The 20,078-nt window shown below is 46.5% G+C and overlaps 1 protein-coding gene across 1 annotated transcript in view; it reads right to left on the bottom strand.

The window, feature by feature from the left end:
- The window catches only part of LOC135056952 (zinc finger protein 585A-like), a 234,035-nt gene that overhangs the window by 150,946 nt on the left and 63,011 nt on the right, over nt 1-20,078 (bottom strand). Inside the window, exon 4 of the mRNA XM_063962741.1 lies at nt 11,409-12,974. Within this exon, the coding sequence (XP_063818811.1) occupies nt 11,409-12,974 (1,566 nt within the window). The remainder of the gene's footprint in view (nt 1-11,408; nt 12,975-20,078) is intronic.

Raw genomic sequence — 20,078 nt, 5'->3', positions numbered from 1 at the left:
AGTACCATACAGCCCACCCCCCACCTCCAATTCCAGCGCGTCCTCCAGTGGTGCATACTTAGACATGCTTAGTACATAGTCCTCTGTACTGGCCGATCCTAATTTTTAAAATTTACAAATAGATTTTTGTCAAACCGTTTTTGTTGTTGTTAAAAATAGGATTTTAATACCTACCGGTAAATCCTTTTCTCTTAGTCCGTAGAGGATGCTGGGGACACCAAAAGAACCATGGGGTATAGACTGGATCTGCAGGAGACATGGGCACTTTAAGACTTTCAAAGGGGCGTGACCTGGCTCCTCCCTCTATATCCCTCCCGAGACTAAGTTTGGAACTGTGCCCGGAGAGACGGACATTTCGAGGAAAGGAATTAACAATCAAGGTGAGCATTATACCAGCTCATGCCATAAGCATGCCGTATAACATGGCATTCAACTGAACACATGTCAACGGACATGAACAAAATTCAGCAACAAGCTGAAGAAACTGTAACACAACCTGTGTGTAACCTCAACTAAACTGCAGAAACAGTACGCACTGGGACAGGCGCCCAACATCCTCTACGGACTAAGAGAAAAAGATTTACCGGTAGGTATTAAAATCCTATTTTCTCATACATCCTAGAGGATGCTGGGGACACCAAAAGAACCATGGGGTTTATACCAAAGCTCTATAGCGGGCGGGAGAGTGCGAATGACTCTGCAGCACCGATTGACCAAACTTAAGGTCATCATCGGCCAAGGTATCAAACTTGTAAAACTTAGCAAACGTGTTTGACCCCGACCAAGTAGCAGCTCGCAAAGTTGCAATGCCGAGACACCCCGGGCAGCCGCCCAGGACAAGCCCACCTTCCTAGTGGAATGGGCCTTCACCGATTTCGGTAACGGCAAACCTGCCGTTGAATGAGCCTGCGGAATCGTTTGACATATCCAGCGGGCGAAGGTCTGCTTGGAAGCAGGACAACCAATCTTATTGGGAGCATAGAGGACAAACAGAGACTCTGTTTTCCTAATCTGAGCCGTTCTGGCGACATACATTATCAAAGCTCTGACCACATCCAGAGACTTTGACTCAGCCAAAGAGCCAGTAGCCACTGGCACCACAATAGGTTGGTTGATATGAAAAGAGGAAAACACCTTTGGCAGAAATTGTTGCCGAGTCCTCCACTCTGCCCTATCTTCATGGAAGACCAAATAAGGGCTCTTGTGAGACAAGGCCGCCAACTCGGACACCCGCCTTATGGATGCCAATGCCAACAAAATGACAACCTTCCAAGTGAGGAATTTCAACTCCACCTTACGTAAAGGTTCAAACCAATGTGATTGAAGGAACGTTAACACCACATTAAGGTCCCAAGATGCCACAGGGGGCACAAATGGAGGTTGGATGTGCAACACCCCTTTTACAAACGTCTGCACCTCAGGAAGTGAGGCCAATTGTTTCTGAAAGAAAATGGACAAAGCAGAAATCAGCACATTTATGGAGCCTAATTTAAGGCCCACATCCACTCCATTTTGTAGAAAATGGAGAAAACATCCAAGGTCCAATTTCTCCACCGGAGCCTTCTTGGACTCGCACCAGGAAATATATTTCCTCCAAATACGGTGATAGTGCTTCAACGTCACACCCTTACTAGCAAGAATAAGGGTAGGGATAACTTCACTGGGAGTACCCTTTCGGGCTAAAATCTGGCGTTCAACCACCATGCCGTCAAATGTAGCCGCTATAAGTTGTGATAGACGAATGGCCCCTGCCGTAGCAGGTCCTCGTGAAGAGGAAGAGGCCAGGGATCTTCGACTAGTAATGCCCGAAGATCCGGGTACCAAATTCTCTTTGGCCAGTCTGGCACCACAAGGAGTGCTGGAATCTTTGTTCTTCTCAAAATCCTCAGAACCTTTGGAATGAGGGGAAGCGGCGGGAATATGTACACCGACTGAAACACTCATGGCGTCGCCAGTGCATCCACTGCTGCAGCCTGAGGGTCCCTGGACCTGGAACAAAGGAGTTTCTTGTTGAGGCGAGATGCCATCATGTCTATATGGGGAACCCCCCCAAAGACTTGTCACCAGTGTGAAGACCTCTTGATGGAGGCCCCACTCTCCTGGATGGAGATCGTGTCTGCTGAGGAGGTCTGCTTCCCAGTTGTCCACTCCTGGAATGAATATTGCCGACAGAGCGCTTGCATGTTTCTCTACCCAGCGGAGAATCATCGTGGCTTCAGCCATTGCTGCCCTGCTTTTTGTACCGCCTTGGCGGTTTATGTACGCTACTGCTGTGACATTGTCTGATTGGATCAGGACTGGCAGATTTCTAAGAAGATGTTCCGCTTGTAGAAGGCTGTTGTAAATGTCCCTCAACTCCAGAACGTTTATGTGAAGATGAGTTTATTGACTTGACCATCTTCCTTGGAAGTTTACTCCCTGTGTGACTGCCCCCCAACCTCGGAGACTTGCAGCCATGGTCACTAGGATCCAGTCCTGGATCCCGAACCTGCGTCCTTCTAAGAGGTGAGAGCTGTGGAGCCACCACAGGAGTGAGATTCTGGTGTTTGGAGATAGAACTATTCTCTGGTGCATTTGGAGGTGGGATCCGGACCACTTGTCCAACAGGTCCCACTGAAACACTCTAGCATGGAACCTCCCAAACTGGAGGGCCTAGTATGCCGCTACCATTTTCCCCAGCAACCGAATGCATTGATGGATAGAGACTGTTGTTGGTTTCAGTATGAGTTTTACCAAACTCTGAATTTCCAGAGCCTTCTCCATGGGAAGGAACACTCGCTGCTGGTCTGTGTCCAGTATCATACGCAAAAACGCCAAACGCGTTGTCGGGACTAACTGCGATTTTGGCAAGTTTAGGAGCCAACCATGCTGTTGAAGAATCGACAGGGACAGTGCAATGTCCTGTACCAACCGGTCCCTGGATCTCGCTTTTATCAGGAGATCGTCCAAGTACGGGATAATTGTGACTCCTTGCTTGCGGAGGAGAACCATCATTTCCAACAAAACCATGGTGACAATCCTCGGAGCCGTGGACAGGCCAAACGACAACGTCTGAAATTGGTAATGAGAATTCTGGATTGCAAACCTCAGGTAACTTTGATGAGGGGGATAGATGGGGATATGTAGGTATGCATCCTTTATGTCCAAGGATACCATACATTCTCCCTCCGCCAGACTGGAGATCACCGCTCTGAGAGACTCCATCTTGAATTTGAATTTCTTCAGGCAGAAATTGAGAGATTTTAGGTTTAGGATTGGTCTGACCGAGCCATCCGGCTTCGGTACCACAAACAGGCTTGAATAAAAGCCCTCTCCCTGCTGTGCCAGGGGCACCGGGACCACATTCTGATTTTGACACAATTTTTGTATCGCTCCGCAGACTAGAACCCTGTCTGGAAGCGAAGCTGGTAAGGTTGATTTGAAAAAACGGTGAGGGGGAACGTCTTGAAACTCCAGTTTGTACCCTTGGGACACAATTTGCAACAACCAAGGGTCTAGGCCTGAGCGATCCCAGACCTGACTGAAAAGCTTGAGAGGTGCCCCCACTGGTGCGGTCTCCTGTAGGGGAGTCCCAGCGTCATGCGGTGGATTTGGCAGAAGCCGGGGAGGACTCTGCTACTGGGAACCCGAGGAGGCGGGTGCTCTCTTGCCTCTTCCCCTACCTCTGGTAGCAAGGAAGGAATTACCTCGGCCTCTCCTATATTTATTGGGCCGAAAGGACTGCATTTGATAGTTGTGTGGCTTCTTTTGTTGCGCAGGAACATAAGGTAAAAAGGACGACATACCCGCGGTAGCCGTAGACACCAAATCAGTTAGGCCGTCACCAAATAGCACACCACCTTTATATGGAAGAGACTTCATATTTCTCTTGGAATCAGCATCAGCATTCCACTGGTGAGTCCAAAGCGCTCGCCTAGCTGCAACTGACATAGCATTGGCTTTAGCACACAGGCCAGAATCTCTTGCAGCCTCTTTCAAGTACGCAGCCGCATCTCTGATATAACCGAGCGTCACTAGGATGCTATCCCTATTGAGTTTCCAATTCAGAAGACAAACTGTCTGCCCACTTCTCAATGGCGCTACTTACCCACGCTGACGCAATGATAGGCCTGAGCTGCGTACCCGTGGTAGTATAAATAGCTTTTAAGGTAGCCTCCTGCTTACGATCAGCCGGATCCTTAAGGGCTGTCGACTGAGCTGCCGGGAGAGCTACCTGTTTAGATAAGCACGAGAGGGCTTTGTCTACCGTGGGGGCTATCAGCAGAGGAAAAGGGGTACGCCACCGTGATCCATTTAGGAATCTGAAATTTCTCATCAGGGCTGTCCCAGATTTTATCAAAGAAAGCGTTCAGTTCAAAGGAAGGAGGAAACGTAACCGAGCGCTTCTTTTCCTTATATATAAGGACCCTTGTTTCAGGAGTAATAGGCTCCTCTCTGATATGTAAGATGTCCTTAACTGCTACAATCATATACTGAATAGTCTTTGCTAATATTGGATCTAATCTGGAATCGGCATAGTTGACATCGGCATTAGAGTCCGTGTGGGTATCTGTGTCAACTAACTGGTCAATACTACGTTTGTGTGACCCTGAGGGGTCCTGGACCTGCAATAAAGCATCCTCCATTGACCTCTTCCACACCTGGGTTTGAGATTCAGACTGATCAAACTTCTGACTTAGAAGAGTGACATTTGCATTCAAAGTAGTCAACCAATCAGCAGTCGGCGGTGCCGACAGGGCCTCCCCCAAAATACCTGGTGTCCCCAATACATTATCCCCCTGAGAGGAATAATCGGCCTCAGACATGTCGAGCCTACAGGGGACAGCACCCAAATAAAGCCTGTCAGGGAACACAGAGGGAAATAGCCAGCTCACATGCCAGCGCCAAAACACAGGTCTAAAAACACCCTGAAGTGCCCCAGAGCAGCAGCGCTTATGTATATTTATCAATAAATGCCCCCCCTGGTACTTGCTGTGTGGAGAAAGGACAAGCGTGTCTGTGGCTTGATGAGGAAGGAAATTGCGCCGACTTATAGTGAGCAGTGAGGACGAAGCCCCGCCCCCGTAATGGCACGCTTTGGTCCCGCTTTTTTAAAATTAATTATTTATACTGGCGGGGGTTAGGACGGCGCCTAGGCACCTATGTCCCCTCTGGCCAGTGATTTATGAGGTAAATGCTGTCCTGCGGATCCCATCTATACCCCATGGTTCTTTTGGTGTCCCCAGCATCCTCTAGGATGAAATAGAAACAGTCCATCCTGAAGAACCGCAAATAATTTATAGAAAAGCCGGAATTGAAACAAGAATTAACAAGCAGCTATATTCCAGTGGAAAATAATTAAAAAAAAAGACGATACAAAAGGTTTTTTTAAATGTCCAGACTGCAACTGCTGTAAAACAACCAAAGGAAGATCAACACAAGCAGTGACATCTTTTCAGTCAAATCAAACAAATAAAAAATACTTCATAAAACAGAGACTGACTTGTAACTCAGAAGGGGTAATATACCTCCTTGAGTGTCCGTGCGGACTTCAGTATGTGGGGCAGACAAAAAGAAAATGAAGGACCCGCATTGCCGAACATTTATACAATATTAGAAGAGGATTGCAGACCCATAGTGTTTCCGAACATTTTAAAGAAAAACACTCCATGAACCCAACAGATTTAAAATTCACAGCCATTCAACAAGTCAAAGCACATTGGAGAGGAGGAGATTAATACCCCTTTTCCACTAGCTGTTTTTACCCGTGTTTTTGCACGGGGGCGCGCATCAACACGGATTTTTAGTAGGTGGAAACGGGTCAACACGGGTTGAGTGACCCGGGAATCCAACCCGGCTATTTACCTGGGTAGAACACGGTAATGACACGGATAGCGGTGCAGTGGAAACGGTCATTACACGTGTTTTCAGACCCGAGTAACGCTCTGAGACGCTGATTGGTGCTTCTGGGGCACTGGAAGATGATGTCATCCCTGGGAGACACGCTGGGCACATGCAGGCATTGAGGCAGCAAACAAAACACTCTGAAGTCGCGCTGGGTACATACAGATCTTTTTATTGCAGCAGCTTCCAAACAAACAGACAATATACAGCAGCAGAAGCTCCAGCACAGCAACATGGCTAGCCATATCTGGTCAGACACAGAGATCAAGGAGCTGCTTAATATTCGGGGAGAGGAAGAAATAAGAAGGCAGGTGACTGGAACAGTTAAGGATGCTATCGTCTACAAGAACATATCCCTTATGCTGGCAGAAAGGGGCATCCAAAAAACCCAGCAACAAGTCGTTAACAAATTGAAGGCACTACGCAGACAATTCACCAAAGTACACGACCATAACCGCAAGAAAAGTGGTGCTGGGCGTATGGAATGGCCATATTATGACCTATGCTATAGTGTCTTCGGCAAAACTGCGATAACAAATCCCATAGCACTATCGTCATCCAGCTCTGCCAGTCGCCAGATGTCAGTCGACGAGGACTGTGACGAAACACAGCACAGCCTTCCCAGCTCACAATGCAGCCCATCATCCCCGCTGCTTATATCGGACAGCAGTTTTGAAGACTCGACCGTCAATGATGATTCCATCAGTGCCACTATTGAGGACGTACCACAGTCTCAGGCGGAGACGTCGCAACCCCCCAAGACCACGACTTTGCGCTCAAATAGTAAGTATTACCATTACAAATACAGTTGCAGCAGTCCCTATATGTAAAGGCATGGTAATGTTGCAGAGTATAGCTAGTGTGCAGGTGGGAGAAGGCCACAAACACGTATATGCTACCACTGCTATTTTTTAATAGAATCATGGTAATGTTGCAGAGTATAGCTAGTGTGCAGGTGGGAGAAGGCCACAAACACGTATATGCTACCACTGCTATTTTTAAATTGTTGCTTACATTGTTTCATCTCCTTCACAGTCTACAACGTTCCACAGCGGAAAAAGAAACTGAACAAAACAGAACAAACGGTCAAAGCAATGAAGTCCATTATCTTGGATCACCTGCGTGAGGCAGATAGTGAGCTCAATGCCCAGGAAGATGCACGGCTTGAGAGATTCCTTGCGTCAGAAAAAGAAATGCATCAAACTTTTATGAGTCAGTTAATGACCATGCATGATAGGCAGATGACATTTTTTGAACGCACGTTTGCACGTACCATAGGGAATACCACACAAACACAACAGCAAGACACAGCCTACCCACAGCACCCATATGGTCCATACAACTATGAGCCTCCCTCAAATCCCCCAACACAAATCCCGCAGTCCTCAGAATTTCGGGTATATAGACAACTGCCCTAGAGCAGCGGGTTATAAAACAATGTTTGTGTTTTAAGGTTATGTTTGCACTGTATCCTCAACCCTGATACCTACAAATGCAAACATTATTTTGATTTTACAGAGTGCCCTGTTGGCACTTTAAAGTTTTATAGTGTTACCTCAGAAAATGGGCAGTGGGATCCAGATATTTGGGCTACCTTTTTATATTGTTACCTCAGAAAATGTGCGGCAGTGCGATCCAAATATTGGGGGTGACCCGATATCTGCCAAACCAAACATTAGGGGTTTTTTATACAGAGTGCCCTGTTTGCACTTTACTCTTTTACCTCAGGGCAGGTGTCTTCACCATGTGGCCCTCTAGCTGTTGTGGAAACACATAGCAACACATGCTGGTACATGTTGTTCCACAACAGCTGGAGGGACACATGTTGAAGACCCCTTGCGTTATGTGGAATTTTACATGTTTGCACTTAAATATTTTATAATGTTACCTCAGAAAATGTGCGGCAGTGCGATCCAAATATTGGGGGTGACCCGTTATCTGCCAAACCAAACATTAGGGTTTTTTTTATACAGAGTGCCCTGTTTGCACTTTACTCTTTTACCTCAGGGCAGGTGTCTTCACCATGTGGCCCTCTAGCTGTTGTGGAAACACATAGCAACACATGCTGGTACATGTTGTTCCACAACAGCTGGAGGGACACATGTTGAAGACCCCTTGCGTTATGTGGAATTTTACAGTGACATGTTTGCACTTAAATATTTTATATTGTTACCTCAGAAAATGTGTGCCAACTGTTTAAAAGGAAAAATATAATAACTTTTGAACCAAATTTTTATAACTGAAAAAACGAAATAAACAAAAATTGTTTGCACACAAAAACTTGTCTGTTTTCTCTACTGCAACATTGTTTGAAGATTAGCTGCAATGGTGGCCCTTATGCACTCGCTGGCAGCGTCATGCCCCCCCACCAAGCCTGGTGCATCATGTACAGTGACCCCCGCCCCATGATCATGTACATTCCACTCGGGGAGAAAGTTTTCCTTTTGTATCTCACATATGTTATGGAGAATGCAGCAGGCTGCTACTATATCTGGCATTATTTTCAAGTCCACATCATTCCTCTTCATGAGGCAGCGCCAGCGTCCTTTTAAACGCCCAAACGCATTCTCCACTGCCATACGGGCCGAACTTAGGGCATGGGTATATGATGTCTGTTCGGGGGATAAGTGAACATGCTGGGTGTAGCCCTTCATTAGCCAGCGCTGTAATGGGTATGCTGCATCACCAATGAGATGGACCGGGATGTCCACACCATGTACGATCACCGATTTCTGTTAATAAAACATTAATATTATTACAGGGGTAAAACTTGACTATTGGTTTATGGGCGAACATTAGTTTAAGTAGTAAATAATCTTACCTCTCGAGGGAAAAGCCATCCACCAAGCTTGTCCTCAGCAATACTGTAAAGATCGGAGTTGGCGAGAACCCTTGCATCATGTGACCGTCCGGGCCACCCTATGAAGACATCTGTGAAACTAAAAATAAAGGTTTATGCATTATCATAAAACAGGCCAAGCCTATTTCAAACACATTAGTGAAACAGTGCTTACCAGTATTTGTGGTCCACTACAGCTTGCAGAACAATGGAATGCCAACCCTTACGATTGTAATAGTCTGCTGGGTTGTCATGGGGGGCGATGATGGGGATGTGGGTCCCATCTATGGCACCAGCACACTGTGGGTAGCCACGCTTCTTAAACCCTTTTATAGTCTCATCTAGCCGCTGTCCTTGTGGCAAGGAAATAAAGCGATGGTACATGGTATCCAGCAATGCCCGCGTGACCTGGTAGACAATCTTGCAGACCGTGCCAATCCCTACTCCAAATAAACTGGAAACTGTGCGATACTCTCCAGGGGTAGCATACCACCAGAGAGCAATCGCTAATCTCCTGGCTGGCTCAATGGGCTTACGGAACCTGGTGGTCTGCATGGTTATTGCGGGGAACAGTAGTTCCAAAACATACTCGAATGTAGCGCGAGACATCCTGAAGTTTGACATCCACTGCTCCTCCTGATATGCTAGAATAGTCTGCATGAATGCTTCCCCATGTCTGCGATCTCTCATCCACATTCTTCGGCTTGGTGTACAGTTCATTGTTATTAAAGAAATAACAACAGTGGATGATATACGCGCTCTCCTCCTTTTCAAATATTTGCGTCGATAGGTAGCCCTCTCTGCAAAGAATTGAGCTCTCCTTCTCCAGCTCTGCAGTAGGTAGCACAAGGTGAAAAGCTGCATCAAGCTGTCTGTAGCAGAAAGCAGCAGTAAACTGCAAACAGTCTGCGACTCCATGCTAGACACAGCTACTGCACCGGCGTCCATTGCTGCAATGCTGTGAGCAGGCCCCACCCCTCCCTTTTGGTCCTTTTGATGACATCATCTTGATGAGACAGTAAAAAGTCCATTTGTAATGACAGCAATAGGCTTTTACAGAGCTTACCCGGGTTAAGTGGAAACAGATCAGACACGGGAATAACCCGTGTCGAAGTGTAGTGGAAACGGGGGAGCCGACACGGGTTGTAGCCGTGTTAAACATCCCGGATCGGACACGGTACGTAGGTGGAAAAGGGGTAATAGTAACGGAACTTAAAAAAACAGAGACAAAATGGATATATGAGCTTCAAGCAATGATGCCACAGGGGCTCAATACAGACATAGAACGAAAGTTTTTTTTATAAACAAACATTTTTAGATTCGGAATGTCAAACAAAGAAAAAGCAAGAACTCAGGTAACATTCTTTATAAAGAATTGTTTTTAATGAAATTAATTTTTAAATGATTTCAATTCATATAGATACACTGCAAAGTCATAAACATGTGCTACCCGCTCTTTTTGTGAAGTCACTTCTTTAAGGACTTGCATTTTTAACAATTTTTACTAATAAAGTTATTGAAGATTTCAGTCTATAAAGACTCAATCCAACAACATCAGCCTTCTTCCTTGACAAAGTGCAACGTTACGAAACGCGTTGGATGCTGGGAACCGGATACACGTCACACTAGAAGTCACGGAACGAGCACTTCCGGTATCGTGCAGCATGCCAGGAAAGGAGAGACTGTGAGGACGAGTGACCAGCGCCACGGGAGAGGAAGGTAGGATAGGGACAGACAGCTAGGGAACCCACCTACTGCCCACAAGGATATGGAACTCGGACACTTACACATCTCCATACCGGCAACCCGGTTTCCAATACATATACTCTAAAAAGAGTGTAAACATTCTGCAGTGCAGTAGTCAAATAAATTGTTCATTATTTTTAACACACATTTTAGCTGATATTAGCGCTCCTATCCCCCCCTTTTTTTTACATAATTCCAACCCGTTCGCACGCTGCACTTTTTCACAGCTGTGCGAACGGGTTGGCTCTGTGCATACGCGTCGTTGTCCAGCGACAGCAGTCGCTGGGCAACGACCGAAACAGCAAAGAAAGGGATTGCAGCAGCGATCGCTAGAAGATTGCAGAAGGAAAACGTTCCGGGGCGACAACTGAACATTTTCTGGGAGTGGAGAACGAAGGCGTGTACAGGCATTTGCAGGGCAGGTGTCTGACATCAATTCCGGGACCTGACAGGCTGAAGACATCGCAGCGGGTAAGTCTGAAGCTACTTAGAAACTGCAAAAAATGTTTTTTGCATAGCACGGTTGCACAAGCGTTCGCAGCCTTGCTATGCAAAAAAACCCTCCCACATAAGCGGTGTCTAGTTGATCGCACAGGCAGCAAAAAGTTGCACCGTGCGATCAACTCTGAATGACCCTCATGGTTTGATGACTTTGTTGTAGAAGAAGTTGACTGGCCAACACAGAGTCTTAGAAAATATACAGAGGAAATTACTAAAAGTTCCACCGGAGTGATCTAGTCATCTTATATTAATGACACACATTCCAATATGTGGAAGGATAACATAAAGTGTTAAAATACTGTGTGACAGGAGTGTTGCTTCAAACCTGTTTTGTATCAACTCATAGTAATGCTTCTCCTGTGTGAAATCTGATGCGTAACAAGATGTGATTTACCTGTAAAACATTTCCCACACTCAGAGCATCGAAATGGCTTCTTACCTGTGTGACTTCTCTGATGTCTAACAAGATCTGATTTCTGTGTAAAATAATTCCCACACTCAGAACATGAAAACAGCTTCTCACCTGTGTGACTTCTCTGATGTATAACAAGATGTGATTTGCGTTTAAAACATTTCCCACACTCAGAACATGGAAATGGCCTCTCACCTGTGTGACTTTTCTGATGTTTAATAAGATCTGATTTCTGTGTAAAATATTTCCCACACTCAGAGCATCGAAATGGCTTCTCACCTGTGTGACTTCTCTGATGTCTAACAAGATCTGATTTCTGTGTAAAATAATTCCCACACTCAGAACATGAAAACAGCTTCTCACCTGTGTGACTTCTCTGATGTATAACAAGATGTGATTTGCGTTTAAAACATTTCCCACACTCAGAACATGGAAATGGCCTCTCACCTGTGTGACTTCTGTGATGTGTAACAAGACTTGATTTCTCTGTAAAACATTTCCCACACCCAGAACATGGAAATGGCCTCACACCTGTGTGACTTCTCTGATGCTTAACAAGATGTGGTTTGTGTTTAAAACATTTCCCACACTCAGAACATGGAAATGGCCTCTCACCTGTGTGACTTCTCTGATGTGTAACAAGATGTGATTTGTGTTTAAAACATTTCCCACACTCAGAGCATGGAAATGGCCTCTCACCTGTGTGACTTTTCAGATGTTTAATAAGATCTGATTTCTGTGCAAAATATTTCCCACAGTCAGAGCAAGAAAATGGCTTCTCACCTGTGTGACTTCTCTGATGTTTAACAAGACTTGATTTTTGTGTGAAACATTTCCCACACTCAGAGCATGAAAATGGCTTCTCACCTGTGTGACTTCTCTGATGTTTAATAAGACTTGATTTTTGTATGAAACATTTCCCACAATCAGAGCATGGAAATGGCCTCTCACCTGTGTGACTTCTCTGATGTTTAACAAGACTTGATTTTTGTGTAAAACATTTCCCACACTTAGAACATGAAAATGGCTTCTCACCTGTGTGACTTCTCTGATGTGTAACAAGATGTGATTTCCGTATAAAACATTTCCCACACCCAGAACATGGAAATGGCCTCTCACTTGTGTGACTTCTCTGATGTATAACAAGTTGTGATTTACAGGTAAAACATTTCCCACACTCAGAACATGGAAATGGCCTCTCACCTGTGTGATTTCTCTGATGTATAACAAGATGTGATTTCTGTGTAAAACATTTCCCACACTCAGAGCATGGAAATGGCTTCTCACCTGTGTGAATTCTCTGATGTGTAACAAGATGTGATTTCCGTGTAAAACATTTCCCACACTCAGAACAGGGAAATATATTATCAGGTGTATGAGCTGCACTATGTGTAACAGAATCTGAGGTATCAGGAGAACAGTCCTCGCAGTTAGGGGGATCAGATGATATATCTGTGCTGTGCGGTACTGGATGTATATTTAGCATAACAGCGCTGTCTCCTGGAGAATCCTGTGTGATGTTATCTTCTGTTTTAGTATCTGCAGACAAGATGAGATCTCCCTCCAAGGCATTCCGGTTTGTGCCGCCATCTACTGGAGATAAAATAGCTGTATTATTATTATTATTTACAGATCTTTATATAGCGCCTACATATTACATTGTACAGAGAATATTTAGACATTCACATCAGTCCCACCAGGGGAGCTTACACTCTATATTCCCTACCACATGTACACACTAGGGTCAATTTGTTATCAGAAGCCAATTAACCTACCAGTATGATTTTTGGAGTGATTGAGGAAACACAAACAAACTCCACACAGAATGCACATTGTTCGGGAATTGAACTCATGACTTCTGTGCTGTGAGACAGCAATGCTAACCACTACACCACCATCTTACTATTACTAACAAAGAGGTCTAGATGATTCATTTCAACTTGCAAACTTTGGGGGGCATTCAATTAATCGTGGTACTTTACAGCATAAATAATCCCCCGGGGAATTACGTAGCCAGATACACAGTGCTTATCAGGGATTATGCTTCGGATAATCACCGATATAGCCCACAGAGCCGCGACAACACATAGGATCGGGGAATTATCCCTGAATCCATGGGTGATCGCCCGGTACCGCAACATTTTTCTCCTTAAAAAAAGGGCTCTAATTGAAGAGCACGATAATGACCATCAGTTATTAATTAGTTATTAATCGCGCTATCATCCCATTTTTCTTTGACAGAAAAAATAGCGCAGCCATTCTAAAAAACCCTTTGACCACATTACAAATGCACAAACAACAAATAAATACACTCATGGAACAGATACAACACTGGCTTATAATGCCACAACCACATTATCAGCACGTCATAGCCCCGGCCACAGGGACATGCAGATAGCACATCACCAATGGATATCCCCCCATAATGCAGACTTTGCTGGGTAACATTCCCTAGCCAGCATTACAGAGCAGGAAGCCTCATCAGCCAGTGACGTTGCTGAACCACAATATCCATCCAGACCGCCTCACACATAAACATGGGACACTTGTGGCCTAATTACCAACAACTGCATCCACACTACACAAAGTGCTCCAAGTGGTTATATAAGGAGATTTATGGTAGACTTACAATAGTTAAATCTCTTTCTGCGAGGTACAAGGCGCTACACAGGGAATACATCAGGGTGGATCTTGATCCGAGCCACAAACAAGCTAATGCTTTGACTGTTCCCACGATGCACTGCACCGCCTCCTCTAAAACCCCACCTCCAGGCACTGGAGCTCAGTTTCGTTAACCAGTCCAATGCAGTAGCAGGTAAAAGAGACGGTAGATGTTACCTACAACCCCAAAGAAGCTAAGTGCGTCAGGGTGGGTGCCCTGTGGAACCCAGTGTACCTCGCTGAAAGAGATTTAACCATGGTAAGTCTACCATAAATCTTCTTTTCTGCAGCAGGGTACACCGTGTTCCACAGGGAATACATTTGGGATGTCCTAAAGCAGTTCCTCAGTGGAGGGGACGCACTGTAGCGGGCACAAGAACCCTGCGTCCAGAGGAAGCATCCTGGGAGTTGGAAGTATCAAAGGCATAAAACCTAATGAACGTGTTCACTGAGGACCACGTAGCCGCCTTGCACAATTGTTCTGCGGACACACCATGGAGGGCCAACCAAGAAGGTCCAACAGACGAGTAGAATGGGCGTTTTTGTAGCAGCAGTAGTTGGGAGTCCAGTCTGCGCATAGGCTTGTGCAATCACCATTCTAATCCATCTGGCCAAGGTTTGCTTATTTGCAGACAAGAAAAAAACAATTTGTGTTCCCTAATGCACACTGAGTGAAAAATAATACTACATAATAATCAGATAATACGGAGATCTTAGTTACGTATATATCTGCAGATATAGGGTTAAGCCCCCAGGCCGTTCGGCAAGGTGTCTCCGTCACTGGGGGTCACTAATACTAGGTATGGGTCCGTGGTGCAGGACCCCATCACGTCGGCACAGGTCGGCTACCCCAGGTCAGCACACAGGTGAAAGTTAATAAGGGTTAATAAGAAGCACATAAGTGCTATATAAGTGAAGTGTAATTAAAATAATACAAAAATATATACAAAGTGATAGGGAAAATCATTAGTGTTAATAAGGTGTTAGGATGTGCCGACCTGTAGCCACCCAGCCACGCCGACACAGGGGCCACCGCACCCCACACCCACCCCATAAATAATTACATATATGTCTGGGTCTGAATGCCCAGTGTAAGGCCACATGATAATGGCTTCTTATTAGCCCTTATTAACTTTCACCTGTGTGCTGACCTGGGGTAGCCGACCTGTGCCGACGTGATGGGGTCCTGCACCCCGGACCCACACCTAGTTTTAGGGACCCCGTATTATCTGATTCTAATGTAGTATTATTTCTCACTCCGTGTGCATTAGGAAACACAAATAGTTTTTTTTTACACAGAATTACCCCTCCCTTTTAGCACCTGAGTGGCATCACAATCTAATTGAGCAGCTTGCCATTTTGTGCATTATTTGCAGGCCAGCCACGTTTGTGAAAACCAAAAAGTACAAACAAGGTATCTGACCTCCTGATAGAGGCAGACCTATCCACATAGATACGGAGAGCCCGTACCACATCTAAAGACCTTTCTTTGGAGGACAATCCAGAAAAGTTGAAGGCCGGAACCACAATCTCTTGGTTAAGGTGAAAAGATGTCACCACCTTAGGCAAATAACCTGGGCGAGTTCTAAGAACTGCCCGGTCACAATGAAATATCAGTAAGGGTGGACGACAGGACAACGCTCCTAAGTCCGATACCCTTCTAGCAGAGGCAATAGCCAGTAAAAACAGTACCTTGGCGGTGAGCCATTTAAGGTCCACTGTCTCAAGAGGTTGAAATGGAGACTCTTGTAGGGACTTCAGGACAACAGATAGATCCCGTGGAGCCACAGGAGGAACATAGGGAAGCTGAATCCGTAACATACCCTGAGTGAATGTATGAACGTCAGGTATAGACATTTTTCTCTGAAACCACACCGACAAGGCAGATATGTGAACCTTGAGGGACGCCAGATGAAGTCCGAAATCCAGGACTTGTTGCAAAAATGCCAGAAGTTTGGAAGTACTAAACTTGTAAGCATCGTAATTCTTAGCAGCACACCCGGTGAAGTAAGAATTCCAGACTCTATAATAAATCCATGCAGAAGCCAGTGTGCGAGCCTTTAGCATAGTTTGGATAACCGCCTCAGAGAATCCTTTGCCCCTCAGGAGTGAAGCTTCAAGAGCTACGCCATCAAAGCCAGTCTGGCAAGGTCTGGGTAGACACAAGGGCCATGAACGAGGAGGTATGGGTGTTGAGGAAGTAGAAGACACTCTATCGAGAGACCCTGTAGGTCTGAGAGCCAATGCCATCTCGGCCACTCCGGAGCGACTAGAAGTAGTATTCCACTTTCTTGCTTGAACTTCCGAAGTACCCTGGGCAGGAGTGACACTGGCGGGAACATGTAGGGCAGCCGAAAGTTCCATGGAATTGCCAGTGCATCCACGAACTCTGCTTGAGGATCCCTTGTCCTTGATCCGAAGACCGGAACTTTGTGATTGTGTCGAGCCGCCATCAGGTATACATCTGTTAGGCCCCACTTGTCCACTAGGAGTTGAAAGGCTTCCGGATGAAGACTCCACTCTCCGGCGTGAATGTCCTGATGACTGAGGAAATCTGCTTCCCAGTTGAGAACTCCGGGAATGAACACTACCGATATTGCTGGCAGATGGCGTTCCGCCCAATGGAGGATTTCTGATACTTCCAGCATTGCCATGCAGCTCGAGTGCCGACTTGATGATTTATGTATGCCACCGTGGTGGCGTTGTCTGATTGTACTTGAACAGGCCTGCTCCGTACTAGAGGCAGGGCAAGTGTCAAAGCATTGAGCACTGCCCGCAATTCCAGAATGTTTATTGGGCAATGAGATTCCTCCCTGGTCCACCAACCCTGGAGAGAGTGTTGCTCCAACTCAGACTGGCGTTCGTTGTCAGAAGGACCCAGTTGGAGATCCAGAAAGAACAGCCCCTGCTCAACTGTTGGTCCTGTAGCCACCAGTTCAGTGACAGAAGGACCTCCAGAGTCAAGGAAATCATTTGAGACCTGATCCGCTGAGACCGGCTGTCCCACTTGGAGAGGATTAACGTCTGCAGAGGGCGGGAATGAAATTGAGCGTACTCCACCATGTAGAAAGCCGACACCATGAGGCCTAGTACTTGCATCTCTGAGTGTATTGACACTCCTGGGCGAGAGAGGAAGTATCTGATCCTGTCCTGAAGATTCAGGACTTTCTCTGGAGACAGAAAATAAGATTTTACTTACCGATAAATCTATTTCTCGTAGTCCGTAGTGGATGCTGGGGACTCCGTCAGGACCATGGGGACTAGCGGCTCCGCAGGAGACAGGGCACAAAAATAAAGCTTTAGGATCAGGTGGTGTGCACTGGCTCCTCCCCCCATGACCCTCCTCCAAGCCTCAGTTAGGATACCGTGCCCGGACGAGCGTACACAATAAGGAAGGATTTTGAATCCCGGGTAAGACTCATACCAGCCACACCAATCACACCGTACAACTTGTGATCTGAACCCAGTTAACAGTATGACAACGTAGGAGCCTCTGAACAGACGGCTCACAACAAGAACAACCCGATTTTTTTGTAACAATAACTATGTACAAGTATTGCAGACAATCCGCACTTGGGATGGGCGCCCAGCATCCACTACGGACTACGAGAAATAGATTTATCGGTAAGTAAAATCTTATTTTCTCGAACGTCCTAGTGGATGCTGGGGACTCCGTCAGGACCATGGGGATTATACCAAAGCTCCCAAACGGGCGGGAGAGTGCGGATGACTCTGCAGCACCGAATGAGAGAACTCCAGGTCCTCTTTAGCCAGGGTATCAAATTTGTAGAATTTTACAAACGTGTTCTCCCCCGACCACGTAGCTGCTCGGCAGAGTTGTAATGCCGAGACCCCTCGGGCAGCCGCCCAGGATGAGCCCACCTTACTTGTGGAATGGGCCTTGACAGATTTAGGCTGTGGCAGGCCTGCCACAGAATGTGCAAGTTGAATTGTGCTACAAATCCAACGAGCAATCGTCTGCTTAGAAGCAGGAGCACCCAGCTTGTTGGGTGCATACAGTATAAACAGCGAGTCAGATTTTCTGACTCCAGCCGTCCTTGAAATATATATATTTTCAATGCCCTGACAACGTCCAGCAACTTGGAATCCTCCAAATCGCTAGTAGCCGCAGGCACCACAATAGGCTGGTTCAGGTGAAACGCTGACACCACCTTAGGCAGAAAATGAGGACGCGTCCGCAGTTCTGCCCTGTCCGAATGGAAAATCAGATATGGGCTTTTATACGATAAAGCCGCCAATTCTGACACTCTCCTGGCTGAAGCCAGGGCCAGTAGCATGGTTACTTTCCATGTAAGATATTTCAAATCCGCCGATTTGAGTGGCTCAAACCAATGGGATTTGAGAAAATCCAAAACTACATTAAGGTCCCACGGAGCCACTGGGGGCACAACCGGGGGCTGTATATGTAGTACTCCTTTTACAAAAGTCTGGACTTCAGAAACTGAAGCCAATTCTTTCTGGAAGAAAATCGACAGGCCCGAAATTTGAACCTTAATGGACCCCAACTTGAGGCCCATAGACAATCCTGTTTGCAGGAAATGTAGGAATCGACCCAATTGAAATTCCTCCGTGGGGGCCTTCCTGGCCTCACACCACGCAACATATTTTCTCCAAATGCGGTGATAATGTTGTGCAGTCACCTCCTTCCTGGCTTTAACCAGTGTAGGAATGACCTCTTCTGGAATGCCTTTTTCCCTTAGAATTCGGCGTTCAACCGCCACGCCGTCAAACGCAGCCGCGGTAAGTCTTGGAATAGACACGGTCCCTGCTGAATTAGGTCCCGTCTTAGAGGTAGAGGCCACGGATTTTCCGTGAGCATCTCCTGAAGTTCCGGGTACCAAGTTCTTCTAGGCCAATCCGGAGCCACGAGTATCGTTCTTACTCCCCTTTGCCGTATAATTCTCAGTACTTTGGGTATGAGAGGCAGAGGAGGAAACACATACACTGACTGGAACACCCACGGTGTTACCAGAGCGTCCACAACTATTGCCTGAGGGTCTCTTGACCTGGCGCAATACCTGTCCAGTTTTTTGTTGAGGCGAGACGCCATCATATCCACCTTTGGTTTTTCCCAACGGTTCACAATCATGTGGAAGACTTCTGGATGAAGTCCCCACTCTCCCGGGTGTAGATCGTGTCTGCTGAGGAAGTCTGCTTCCCAGTTGTCCACTCCCGGAATGAACACTGCTGACAGTGCTATCACATGATCTTCCGCCCAGCGAAGAATCCTTGCAGCTTCTGCCATTGCTCTCCTGCTTCTTGTGCCGCCCTGTCTGTTTACGTGGGCGACTGCCGTGATGTTGTCCGACTGGATCAACACCGGCTGACCCTGAAGCAGGGGTTTTGCCAGGCTTAGAGCATTGTAAATCGCTCTTAGCTCCAGTATATTTATGTGAAGAGACATCTCCAGGCTTGACCATACTCCCTGGAAGTTTCTTCCCTGTGTGACCGCTCCCCAGCCTCTCAGACTGGCATCCGTGGTCACCAGGACCCAGTCCTGTATGCCGAATCTGCGGCCTTCTAACAGATGAGCACTCTGCAACCACCACAGAAGAGACACCCTTGTCCGTGGCGATAAGGTTATCCGCTGATGCATCTGCAGATGCGATCCGGACCATTTGTCCAGCAGATCCCACTGAAAAGTTCGTGCGTGGAATCTGCCGAATGGGATTGCTTCGTAAGAAGCCACCATCTTTCCCAGGACTCTTGTGCATTGATGCACAGACACTTTTCCTGGTTTTAGGAGGTTCCTGACAAGTTCGGATAACTCCTTGGCTTTCTCCTCCGGAAGAAACACCTTTTTCTGAACCGTGTCCAGAATCATTCCCAGGAACAGCAGACGTGTTGTCGGGGTCAACTGAGATTTTGGAAAATTCAGAATCCACCCGTGTTGTTGCAGCACTACTTGGGTTAGTGCTACTCCGTCCTCCAGCTGTTCTCTGGACCTTGCCCTTATCAGGAGATCGTCCAAGTAAGGGATAATTAATACGCCTCTTCTTCGCAGAAGAATCATCA

This window comes from Pseudophryne corroboree, chromosome 3 (assembly GCF_028390025.1).
Source record: "Pseudophryne corroboree isolate aPseCor3 chromosome 3, aPseCor3.hap2, whole genome shotgun sequence".
Classification (NCBI taxonomy): Eukaryota; Metazoa; Chordata; class Amphibia; order Anura; family Myobatrachidae; genus Pseudophryne; species Pseudophryne corroboree.
This window is presented reverse-complemented; position numbering and strand designations above follow the sequence as displayed.